Raw genomic sequence first — 12,515 nt, forward strand, 5'->3', positions numbered from 1 at the left:
GGTGACGAGGAGCCCCCTCCCGCCTTCCGTCCCCTGTGGGCTCCAGTGACACGGTCTTGTTTTCCTTCTGACACCAGAACGGGGCCAGGGACACAGCCCGCCTGGTTCCCCCGAAACGTCTCAGGCCGACTCGTCTGCTCATGACTGGGGGGAGAGGAAGCAGGGCAGGGCAGGGAGGTGCGGGGTTGAGGGGCCGGGCTCTCCGCGCCCGTTCGGGCTAAGCTGCGAAGGTGAACGCAAGCTCCCGGGGCTCCCCGGCTGTGGCCCAACCACCCAGCGGTCCCAGAGGAAGACCCGGGGTCCCCAGCTACCTGCTGTGGACCTTCTGCTCTCGGTAGCCCTAAGCTTATGTGGCCCTGCGACCGCCCGTGGGCCCTGCATGGGTAGCAAACCAAGTCACCTTTTAGGGGGAGTCATGTCCAGGAGGAATCCATGGCCCAGTGTGGCCTGTGCTGCCCTGGGCCCCCCACCCAGAGCCGAGGTGGGCACCGGAGAGGCAGTGGACTGCTCAGGGCCACAGGGGACCAAGAGGAGAACCCAGAGGGGACGGTGTGGGCACAGCCCTACAGTCCCACACCCAGGGGACCACGCGGTCCATGGAGAAGGGGGCCGACTCCACTTGGAACCGGAGGCTGGCGCTGCCTGGGAGGGAGCTGTTGGGGCCTCGGAGATGACCTCCCATGGCAAGGAGGTCGCCTGCTGCTGTAGCTCTCAGGGAACCTGAGGACACTCGCTGAGGTCCTTCCCGCCCCGGCTCATTGTCTCCTGCACCTCTTCCCCTGCCCGACTCCCCAAGTAGGAGCTGGCGGTACCAGGGTGGGCTGGGGTGTGCCGGGCGGCTGGGCGGCAGTCCCAGCAGGCTCCAGGGAACAGGCCTGGCCCGACGCTCGCTGTGCCCGGGCTCCCGAGAGCCCACGACGTGAGCTGAGAAGTCACTAGCTGCTCAGAGCCCGTCTGGACACACAAGGCTCAACGGCCAGCCAAGGCCCTGTGGGCGGAGGGGAGCCCTGGGTGCCCCGTGACACCAGGAACCTCCACGCGGCCCGAGGAGGTGCCCCGTGAGGGCTCCTCCGTCCCTGGGAGGGCTACGGCTTTGACGAGCTCCAGGTGCAGACTCTGCATTGACGGCTGCCGCGTTGCATTTGCTCAGATGCGCACCCCACCTTCCCCCCAAGCTTGTGCCCTAAAATGGGGAACATCATCCCCCGAGGCCGTGTTGGACAGAAACACCCAGCAGGTGCCGAGCCGCCCAGAGGAACAGTGGCATTCCGCTGGGTCTCAGTGACAGCCAGGCCTGCTTCTGAGAGGACCGAGCTTCTGCGCAGACAGGCTCGGGCGGGCGGGCGGGCGGCCATGGTGTTAAATGCAAGAGGCTCAGTAAGACTTCGGGCCTGGGGCTCCCTCCCGGTGGAAAGCATTTCTGCCCCCAGTCCTGATGGTGAAAAGAGCGGGCAGAGCAGTCGGTTCCATTTCAGCCCGACGTGGCGCTGAAGTAAACACTCCGCTGAAATAGTAACAATGAAACAAAGATGTTTGGAGGCAGCGGCTCCCTGAGAAGGTCATACATCTGTTCCCTTTTTCGCAAGCTCGCCACCACACCGAGACAGCGTCCCTGCTCACGGTCTTCCTAAATGGGAACCTGGGTGCTGCGGTGTTCTGTCCCGTGGGCCAGGGACGCGCCGCCCTGGCCGGGCCCCGGGGTGTGCCGTCCACGGCACAGGACACGCGGGCTCCCCAAGCACAGGGCGAGGAGACCGGCTCCCTCTGCACCGTCCGTCCAACTCGCGGCCGCTCACGATGCGTCATCTCGAACGGAAACGGTTTTTCAGGTTCTGTTCCAACTCTTAGGATTATTTTTTAGCTTTACATCTGCAGTTTCTTGTGCAATCGGAATACAAGTCATTTTCAAAATCTTGGGTTCTAACAGAAAGTTCCGGATGTCCCATCAGCAGAGGGGGAATCCAGCCTCGCGGTGTCCGGCACCAGCTTGTGTCCCACGGAGCCCTGCCTGGTGCAGGCTGGTCCCCACCGGGACACCGGGCAGATGAGGGAGAGTCGCCCGCCAGACCCCGGGGGTCCTGGGGACCGCCCTGGTCGCGTGCCCTGCCTTTATTAATGCCAAACCGCTCCTGTAACGTCAAGAGCCCGGAGCCTGATGTTAATGGTTTGCACAGGCGACGTGAGAATGTGCCCTTTGTTAGTGGTCTCCGCAAACATCTTTGAAAGCAATGGAATCCTTTCTGCAAATGAAATCTCATGTGTAACCCCAAGATATTACAGGCAAAAGCAAACAGCTCTGATGGAAGGGGCTGGGCCCCCCAGCTCCTCGGGAACCCGGTCCTCTGGGAACACAGGGAAAACGTGGCCCGAGGGGCTGGCTCCGGAGCGGAGCAAACTTGTGATCAAAGCTGTCGGCAGAGCTGCTCCGGGCACGGGCGCCACCCTCCTGGCCCAAAGGAACGCGGCGCGGCACCTTCATCCTGGTCAGCGGGTGGGTCTGGGTGCCTGCCACGTGGAGCCAGGCCAGGATGCCCGCAGCCCAGGGGTGGACCGGACACCCACGGTGGGTGGATCGCCAACGCAGGCCGGACCTGCTGCCACAGCGGGTCTCGGGTTTGGGGTGGCTGGAACCGCGTCTGCCTCTCGAATGGTCCGTGCGGACCCTTCCCGAGGACTTGGCTCAACAGCTCCGTCTAGACAGTGTCCAGCATGTCCTGGTCTTGCTTCCCCCGTGCCTCCCGGCCATGGCGCCGGCAGGGAGCCTGGGCCCCACAGGTGCGGAGCCTGCTGGCCCCCGGAGGCCAAGGACCGGAGGCCCCGATGGAGCCCGCACGGGCTGTCGCCGAGCTCCCAGTACAGTGCCCCCGGCACTGACCAAGAGCCACACAGCCACGGCAGGACGGGCTTGGCAAGAGCACGTGGCAGAGGTCGGCAGACCTTTCCCCTCGGCACCCACACACCTCCCCACCTCGGTGCCAAGGCCGCCTGGCCAGCGGCGGGGCAGAGGCCCCCCACCTACCTGCTCGTTGATCTGACACATGGTGAGGTTCTGGTCGTCACAGGAGCACGCCACACGGATGTACTTGAGCCAACTGCCGGCGCCGGCCTGACTGGCATCCACGCAGAACTTCTCGCCGCCCAGGTCTTCGGAGACCTGCCCAGGAAGGAGAACCGAGCGGGTCAGAGGAACCGGCCTCTCGGGCTCGGAGTAGCAGGATGCTCAGCATCAGGACATCGTGAGGCCCCCGGCCCCCGGCTCACCCACCCAGCGCCCTGGGAGCCCCGCGGAGGGGGCGCTCTCTCTCCTCACCCAGCAGGTCGCTGGCCCGGCACTGCGGACGCTCCCCAGCAGAGCTGGCCCACGTGTGACAAGGCAGAGCCCTCTGCTGAGAGCGGGCTGCAGGGCGGCACACATACTCGGAAGGTAAGGTGTCGGGTGTGTGGTTGCGTGTGAGCTCGGTGAGTGTGTGCGCTCACACCCACGAGCACATCGCCCTGAAAGTCAGAGAGCTATTTCTCCTTCTGCAAAGTGGAAGGTTTCAGCTGACACCGTGGCCTGCTGCCACGCAGCCTCTCTCGTGCCCGAGGGGCCACGGTTACTGACGTTTCTCCCACGCTCTCGACGGCGCAGGCTGAGTGGCTCCTTGCCCAGAGACCTGACTGCTGTCCCCGCTCTCGTGAGGGGAGCCGCAGGCTGGGTCCCACCCCACCGCACCCCACCTGCTCGTCCAGTGCCCCTGGGGTCCCAGCCAGAGCTGTGGGCGCAGCAGTTGGGTGAACAGAAATTTCAGCTCGGCGCAGAAATCATGGGAGGCGCTGAGGCCACGGTCGCACTGAGGTCCTGGTGGGTAGGTGTGTCCAACTGAGCAGGTGATGGGAGCAGAACGTCAGAAGGACCCAGAGGGGTCAGAGCTGGGTAGTGACCTGTCCCAGCCCAACAGGAGGCCCGTTCTGGGTACCGGGGTGTTTCTGGAGGTGCTCCTGAGTGCCCTGTTATGAACCGTAAGGGCCTGGAAGACCAGCAGGCTGTGCCCTGAAGCCTGGAGACACCTCTGGCCAGAGAGTCAGGGTAAATAGTTCGTGGGGTCCCCAGATATCCATGGTCACTTTCTCAATAAGGGCCCCACGAAGTTTTGGGGCGGCGGCTGCTTTGCTGTGGGAGACACAGCACCCACCTCTAATCTGTCTGCGTGTTCAAAGGCATGGCCCCTGCGGAACCCGTGCAGCCTGTCCTGTAATCACGTCCCCAAGGGCCGGTGCTGAGGGTTCTCCAAATGGGCCCAATTCTGAGGGGGTGTGGGGGGAACCAGGGGTCTGGGGAGGATGGAGACAGGAGAGGGCAGGTGGGGGCAGGTGGGGCAGGTGGGGGGGACTCTGTGGCAGCGGCTCTGGGTCCAGTCCCAGCTCCCAGCCCTCAGCCCCTGCAGCCCAGTGCCTGGAAGGCCTGCTCTGTGCCCGTGGGCAGGCCCTGTGGGCTGGCGGGGGGGGCATAGGCCACGTGGAGGGCCCCTCCCCCGCCCGAGGGCCTCTCGGGCCCCTCCTCTCACCTCCCACCCCAACTGCAGGAAACCTGTCGAAAAGACCCACCAGACAAAACCTGTGGTTAGTGGCACCTCCACGGGGCCCCACCGCCTTCCTCTGTTTGAGGAGGAAGAGGGACCGGGTGGGGGTGGGCTTCCCTGCGGTCCCCGCCTCAGAGGTGCGGGCAGGGCCCGGGCGGCCTCCCCTCCCGCTCCGTGGGTCCCTGCTGTCTGTGTGTCCCTCTGTCACCCACCACCCAGCCCCCATCTGGCTCAGCGCCTGGGACCTCAATGCTCTGGGCTCCCGCTGGCTCAGGGGCGTCCTCCCAGGCCTTGGGGCCTGTCTCCCCAGACACCCCTGGAAGAAGAGTCAAGTAACTAACTAACTAGCTAACTAACTAACTAACTACTGTTCTAAGTGCCTGGAAGCTCCTCTCTACCCAGTTTGCACATGTGTGTGTGTGTGCAAACGTGTGTGTGTGTGTCAGGGGTGACACTCAGGTGGTTGTGGGGGGCAGTGAGTGTGTCTTGGGAAAAGACGAATCTGCTGCAACGAGGAACTGACCCCAGGCGGCCCGCAGCCCCCCACAGCCCCCCTGAACCACCTTCTGGGGCCCTGCCCTGCCCCCTCCTCACATGTCCCCGGTAGGGACGGGTCTGTGCCACCCGTGCTGGTTCAAAGGCAGGCTTGGGGACCCCGAGCCAGGCCCCCGCATTCTGCCCCGCAGACTCCTCGCCAGGGGCCCCGTCCACTACAGCTCTGCTGCCCTGCCTCTGTCGCCCACAGGGCTGGCCTGACCCTGCAGGTCCTCACAGGGCTTGTTGTGGGGGCGGGAAGAACAGTCAGGACGGCTGGAAGGTTCCGGCTCATCCCCTGGCCCCCGTGCCCAAGCCCTTCCGTGATGCAGTGTCTCAGCAAGTCCACCCCTGTGGGCATGGGGTGCCTGGTCTGACGTTGACCCCGATGCAACACCAGGAGTATCTCTGCACGAACAGACCCTGTCTTCTGGAACCTTCCGCGCTCCGCCCCTGCAGAACAAGCCTCCCTCTTTTCCGCTTGACAGCCCCGCAGGTATTTGCACTGGACCCATGTTCTCCTAAACTTCCCTGAGCCTGGTGAACAGCTCCCGTTCTGTCGGGGGTGTCTGGACATGGCCACGGCTGGCTGCCCCCCATGGGACACGGTGCGGGGCCTTCCACCTGGCCCTCTCCTCTCGGGGTGCAGGGCCTCCCACCTGGCCCTCCCCTCTCGGGGTGCAGGGCCTTCCGCCTGGCCCTCCCCTCTCAAGGTGCAGGGCCTCAGCTCGGAGCCTGGTCACTCGTGGGAGAGGTCCCTCCGCCTCAGCCCAGGAGACCTGGTCCCAAGCCCTGAGCATCTGAATGGTCCCTTGTCCCTGGTGGGCACCCTGGTTGGCTTTCTGGGGGACAGAGGAGGCCTTGGTTAACCCCTTCCTTCCAGGTGGAGCACTGACCCCGTCCTCTAGTCCTTCTCCAAACTTAGCACCTGCCTGATCCGAGTCCAAACCCCGGCTTCAGCTGGGGGCGAGCCCGGGGTCCCGGAGCCTCCAGAGGGAGCTGCCCTGATGCCCCCTCCTGGGCCTTGAAGAACCGCGCCCCTCGTCGCTCGCCAGCTCCCCCAGCTTGGAAATCGCCCCCATCAGAAATGCCGAGTTATGAAGCAAAGGAATGGAAAGTGTCTCTTAACCTTGACCATTTGTTGCACGTCATTTGAGGTTTCCTGCATTTCTAGTGTGTGGGCTCTGCCGGGTGGTGCTCCTGTTTCCTGGCCCGGCCGGTGAGCGCGCAGGTGGGAAAGCCCAGGGACCTGTCGCCAGCTCGCCTCCCGGATCCCGAGGGTGCGGGCGGAGCGCCCCGGGCTGCCCTAGGCCCCCTGGTTCTCAGGGTCCATGGAGAGTCCCGATGCGCACAGATCATCTCCCTCAGATACCCAGGCACTCGGCGCTGCCGCGGTGCACGGCCCTGGGTGCCTGCCCGGAGCCCGGATCCCGGATCCCGGAGCCCAGCTCCACGCGGCGCCGCCAGCCTCCCTCCTCTCCTGCACCTGCCCTCACTGTCCTTCTCCCTTCGCCTCGTTGGTCCAGGACCGCACCGGGGGCGACTCAACCGGCAGTCTCCACACTGGGCAGAACGGTGGCGGTGACACAGGGCAAAGCAGAGCTCTGAGCTGATGTCCCCGAGCGAGATGTGTCCCCTGGAGTGGGACTCACACACCTGGTTATGGGAAGGGCACACAGGACAAGCGGGCTGCAGAACCTGGGTCCCCAAAACCTACGGTCTGAGTGGGCTGTGGGGGGCTGGGCTCCCCCCCAAGCACAAGTCTGGTCCACCACAGTCAGTTTGCAGTTGGCCACGTCGGCCACGAGCTGCAGCCCTGAGCTGTTGAAGTAGCAAATGATGCAAACGAGCTCTCTGTCTGCAGGGAACCAGGTGAATGGAGACAGACCTGCTCAGACACAGGGCCCCTCAGGGTGATCGGCGGTGAGAAGGTGACTGGCCACGGGGCGTCTGGTGGAACCTTAGGACCAGCAGGAGAGTCGTCTCTCCAGGTGGCGAGGAGCCTTGCAAAGGGGTGAGAGCTCCGTCACCAGGAGCATTCAAGGAAGGCTGGGTGGCCGTGCCTCCAGGGGGCTCTGAAGGAGGCCAGACTGTCTGAACCACAGTTGCCTTTCCTGCCCTGAAATTTCAACTTCTCCATCTCACAACACGGGGGCCTGGGGTCCTGCCTCTGTTTCCCCTTTGGACCCAGGAAGCCGTGTCCTGGCAGTGTGGAGGCCCACGGCTACGGCACAGTTCCATCAGCCTGGGTGGCGCCCCATGCCCGCGCCTTGCCTGGCACTGGGCACTGCGGGGCCACGTGCCGATGGCGGTGGGCGCCGGGCAGAAGCCGGCCCGTTCCCGGCGTGTCACGTGGGCAAGTGCGGACCCCTGGCCGGTCAGGAATGTTCGGTGGGTGGCCCAGGGTCCCCTGAGGGACGAACCAGCTCAGGCAGGGAGCAGGGGAGGGTGCTGTGCGCTTCCCCTCAAGAACCCTCTGCCTACCTGTGTGCCTCGAAGGGTGCCCACATCCCCAAAAAGAAGGCCCGGTCACTGCAGAGCCCTGGGTCGGGCGGGGGACAGCAGGAGGGGCTCTCCTCACAGACCCAGGCCAGCGGCTGGGCAGCCTGCTGTGATGAGTGGGCCTCTTGGGGACCACCTTCTGGGGGTGGCAGGCGGGCACCTTGCCCAGGGGCTCGGTCTTGAGGTATAATGGCACAAGCGTGTCCGGAGACGTCAAATGCTGAGTTTCTGCGCTGGGGCCCTGTTCACAGAGGCGCCCTCGAAATGCTGTCCTCGCCGTGGCCAAAGGGATGGTTCCCAGGTGCGCCACCGGCGAGTGGCTGCCCGGCTGCCCGGCTTTGGCTGGGGAGCAGCCTCTTTCAGCGGAGGGGGGGCGAGGCTCGCCCAGCAATGACGCAAGGCTCACCCAGCCCCTCCCAGGGTTCCCCTGGGCCCCGGGTCCCATCCCAGAGCTCTGACAGCTGTCCCCGCAGGGAAGCCCGAGTGTCACCTGAGGCCCGCCTTCGTCATTTCCTCCTAGCCAAGCCCAGAAGGACACCAGAGCGGGTAAAACTCTGAGAAAGAGTAGCTGGGGGTCCTTTCCTGTGGACAGCCTGCGGCGGGACACCCAGGACCAGCACCATGTCCCCAGGGGCATGGCGGGGTAGCTGCCGCACCGGTCGGGCGAGTCCGACCGCGTTCCTCCCCGCAGGGTGCCCAGCAGGCTCCCCCCGGAGGAAGCCCGTGCCCGCTGCCCACCCTGCCCGGCAGGAGGACCCGGAAGTGAGTGACCCTGTCACGCCAGGCGAACCTCCCCGCCTCGCAGGCCTTGCTGCCACTTCCCATGAGCGCCGAGACGGGATGCCAGCGCCCGCTGGATGGCAGGTCCAAGCTAGGACCCGGGCTGGACTGGGACCCGCCGGGAAGATCGGGCGACCGCAGGCCCAGGGCCCCTCCCACCTGACCCTCCAAGGAGAGGGCTGGAGTCGAGAAAGCAGCTACTTGCTAGAGTGGGTCCCTGCAGAGGTCAGGCAGGTCGTCCGGGTGTGATTTGGGTGTGAAAGCTCTGACCTTCCGGGCACCACGTCGGGGACCCACGTGCACAGCACAGTCCCTCGGGGCTCAGCCCTGCCCCAGCCTCACGGGGCTTCTGCCCCTTGTGGGGGTGGGAATGACCACCGCCTGTCCTGCTACTGTTGGCCGGACCTGGAGGCCAACGAGAGCTCGATGCCCAGGGGAGGGCACCTGTGAAAAGCCACCGACATGCCAACATCTGGGACAGTTCGGACAGGTGAAGGCAGGGCGCCTGGCCTGGCTCGTGAAGTCCCCCCAGTTTGCAGGTTCCACCTGCCGCCCCCCAGTAGGCCCTAGGCTGCCCCCGCTCCTGGGGCTGCTGTGGTTAAAACGCTCACAACCCAGACACTTGCTCGAACCCGAGGCTGACGAGAAGCCGGGTTGGGAGCCGGAGCTCTGTGCCTCAAGGCCGACCCCACCTCGGACTCAGCTGTGACATTCTCAGCGGGACTCGTACTTGCTGTTGTTTTCTTTGTTGTTGTTCACGGAAATGGTTGGAAAATAAAAAAACCCCAACAACCAAAACCGAACGCTTGTGGTGGTGCCTTCGCCGGGGGTCAGGTGGGAGCCCAGGTTTGCCCACAGGAAGCGACTCTGAGCTGACGTGAGGCCCCCCTCAAGGTGTCACCCTCGTAACCTTTCTCTGGCCACAGAGGTGGTGACAAGTGCAGAGCGTGTGAGGGGCACCAGCCCAGCAGGAGCTGAGCTGCTGCAGGTGGGGGATGGGCGCCTCAGCCCCCCAGCACGTCCCCCAGGGCTAGGGCAGCTGCCTAGACTCTCTCCTTGTGAACAGAAGCCCAGGTGGGGAAGAAAAATGCCAGGTCGAGATGGCCCCCAAGGACCCGGGTCTCCTCCCCCAGCTCCATCCCCCTGGGCTGGGACTTGTATGCCTTTCAGCCCATGACTTTGGGAGAAGCTGCTCCGAGGCCCAGGCCCCTATTACCCTCAGACCCCCCCAGCGTCCCCGTCACTGTGACAATGCAGACTGTGCCGGGACTGACTTCCATGTACACCTCTCAGAGAACCAGAGAGGCTCAGAGTCCCCTTCCCCTGGAGACATCGCCGGCCCCCTACAGACAGCTGCTCCAGCTGCAGGTCACCCTGAGCCTCACCACCGAGTCCCTAGTAGCCACATTTATAGGTGACGGGACTGAAGCAGAACACGTAGGGAACCGGCCCGACGTTGCACAGCAAGAGAGAGGCAGCCTGGCTGGACACTGGGCACTGGAGGCCTGTCTCACTCTTTCATGGTCTGTGGGGACCAGCAGTGAGCATCCTGGCTGGTCTTGCCCTTCTCACCCCTCTCGTACTTGACCATGACAGCCAAGGATGACTAAAGCTTCCCCAGAGCCTCAGCAAAGACTGTGGTTCAATCAGGGCTCACTGAATGTCTCCATGGGTGGGTGGATAGATGAATGGATGGATGGATATAGATGGATGGATGATGGATGAGTGGATGGATGGATGGATAGTAGATAGATGATGGATGGATGAATGATGGATGGTGGATGAGTGGATGGATGGATAGATGATTAGTGGATAGATGATGCATGGTTGGATGATGGATGGATGGATGATGGATGGTTGGATGATGGATGGATGGATGGATGGATGATGGATGGATGGTGGATGAGTGGATGAGCGGATGGATGGATGGATGGATAGATGAATAGTGGATAGATGATGGATGGTTAGATGATGGATGGATGAATGGATGGATGGTGGATAGATGATGGATGATTGGATGATGGATGGATGAATGGATGCATGGATAGATGAATAGTGGATAGATGATGGATGGTTAGATGATGGATGGATGGATGGATGGATGAATGGGTGGATGGATAGATGAATGGATGGTGGATGAGTGGATGGATGGATGGATGGATGGTAGATAGATGATGGATGGTTGGATGATGGATGGATAGTAAATGGATGGATGGATGGATGAATGGATGGATGAATGGATGGATGGATGGATGGTGGATACATGATGGATGGATGGATGAATGGTGGATGCGTGAATGGATGGATGATGGATGGATGGATGGATGGTGGATACATGATGGATGGATGGATGAATGGTGGATGCGTGAATGGATGGATGATGGATGGATGGATGGTGGACAGATGATGGATGGATGAATGGATGAATTGTGGCTGAGTGGATGGATGGATGGGTGGATGATGGATGGGTGGATAAATGGATGAATGGATGAATGGATAGATGTATGTATGTATGTATGGATGGATGGATGAATCAATGGATGATGGAGGGATGGATGAATGGTGGATGCGTGAACGGATGGATGATGGATGGATGGATGGTGGACAGATGATGGATGGATGAATGGGTGGATGTATGGATGGATGAATCAATGGATGATGGAGGGATGGATGGATTGATGGATGGATGAATAGATGGCTGGCTGGATGGATTGCTGAATGGAATAATAGATGAGACACAGAGTCCCCCAACCCTTCCAGACACCTGTGGCTTCTTCCACTTCCCAAAGTGAGATATAAGGGAACATTCTGCCAGGAGTTGTAAGGTGGAAGGACACGTGGACACCTGCCCCAGGAAGCCTGCCCTGGTCCCACACACCAGAGAGGTTCTCACAGCCCTGCCCCGTCCCAGGACGATTGCAGTGGGTTTCATTAGGCCGATTCCCAGACCCAGGCAGACAGCGGGCCCTCAATGTTGGGGGACGAATGGGCAAGGCACTTCAGGACAACTGAGACTGGCCTTGGCCCAGTGAGTCTGTTTCCTCATCTCCCCGGCCCCTCCGGACCCCTCTCTTCTCGCTTCTCCGTGGGTTCCGGGGGACGTGCAAGCCCTCCTCCGCGTCACTCTGCTTCTCTGGAGATCAGGGGTGCGATTTCCCGTGTCCAGTGCCACAGTGCCACTGTCCTGTGCACAGTGGGAGTTTCCCCTGGTCGAGGGGCAGCGTCCTGTTTCCCAGGGCAGAGGCCACACTGGCTTGTCCACCTCAGCAGCCTGGAGGACGGTGGGTGGTCAGGAAAGGGCTGGCATGCAGCCGGATGGACCCGGCTAGGTTATATTTAGTGCCTTCCCTGTGGCTGATTCAGTCTGTCCGAGCCCGTCCCTCCTTCCTTCTCCAGGGGACGCGTCTAGAGAAGGTCCGTGACTCATCGCCCTTCCTATCAGGCCTCGTGTTCTGAGATCAGCTCCCACAAATAGCCCCGGTCGCAACAGGCCAAATCTAAGCGAATACCTTGCCAATCCCCACAGCGAGCACTCTCTGCTCTGACATACGAACATGGTCATTGGCAGAGGGCTCCTGGTGCAGAGCGTGTTGTCTTTGGACGCGCCTGTGAACAGCCGGCTCCAGGCCTCCCCCAGCCGGCCCAGGCGCACCTGCGCAGAACGCTGGCCTGGCTGCGCCCCGGTGCGGCTTTGCGGTGCGCTGTGCCCACGTAATGCCACCTCGGAGGATTTCTCGTTTCTTGTGGGGGACCCAGAGCTTGGCCGTCATCTAGTGGGGTGGGGAGAGGACACCAGGGTCCTGCAACTGTAACTCAATGGGCCCGTCCTTCCCTCCCAACCCTCCCAGCGCGCCAGACGGGGAGTGACTGAGACACGGGGAACAGCGAGGCGGGACTGAGCCCCAGGCTCCTCTGGAGTCTCCCTCCGGGATGGGGCTCGAGAGCCGCCCGCCCGGCCTGCCTTGGGATGTGAGCAGTCTGAGCCGTCTCCCTGGGAACCCACAGCCGGCCTCCTCCCCGAGCTGCGGGCAGGCTGGGTGAGATCGGCGAGCTTGGAAATGACTCAGGCTGAGGTGGTCAGGCTGGGATGACGAACGGAACCGGTTAAACGCCACAGGTCTCCCTCCTTCCTCCGCG

The 12,515-nt window shown here is 62.7% G+C and overlaps 1 protein-coding gene across 1 annotated transcript in view; it reads right to left on the bottom strand.

Annotated features, from left to right (window-relative positions):
* PRDM16 (PR/SET domain 16) overlaps nucleotides 1-12,515 on the bottom strand; it is a 291,643-nt gene that overhangs the window by 37,409 nt on the left and 241,719 nt on the right. The window contains exon 4 of the mRNA XM_036256227.1: nucleotides 3,020-3,154. Within this exon, the coding sequence (XP_036112120.1) occupies nucleotides 3,020-3,154 (135 nt within the window). The remainder of the gene's footprint in view (nucleotides 1-3,019; nucleotides 3,155-12,515) is intronic.

The sequence above is a fragment of the Molossus molossus genome, unplaced genomic scaffold (genome assembly GCF_014108415.1).
Source record: "Molossus molossus isolate mMolMol1 unplaced genomic scaffold, mMolMol1.p scaffold_m16_p_12, whole genome shotgun sequence".
NCBI classification, from domain to species: domain Eukaryota; kingdom Metazoa; phylum Chordata; class Mammalia; order Chiroptera; family Molossidae; genus Molossus; species Molossus molossus.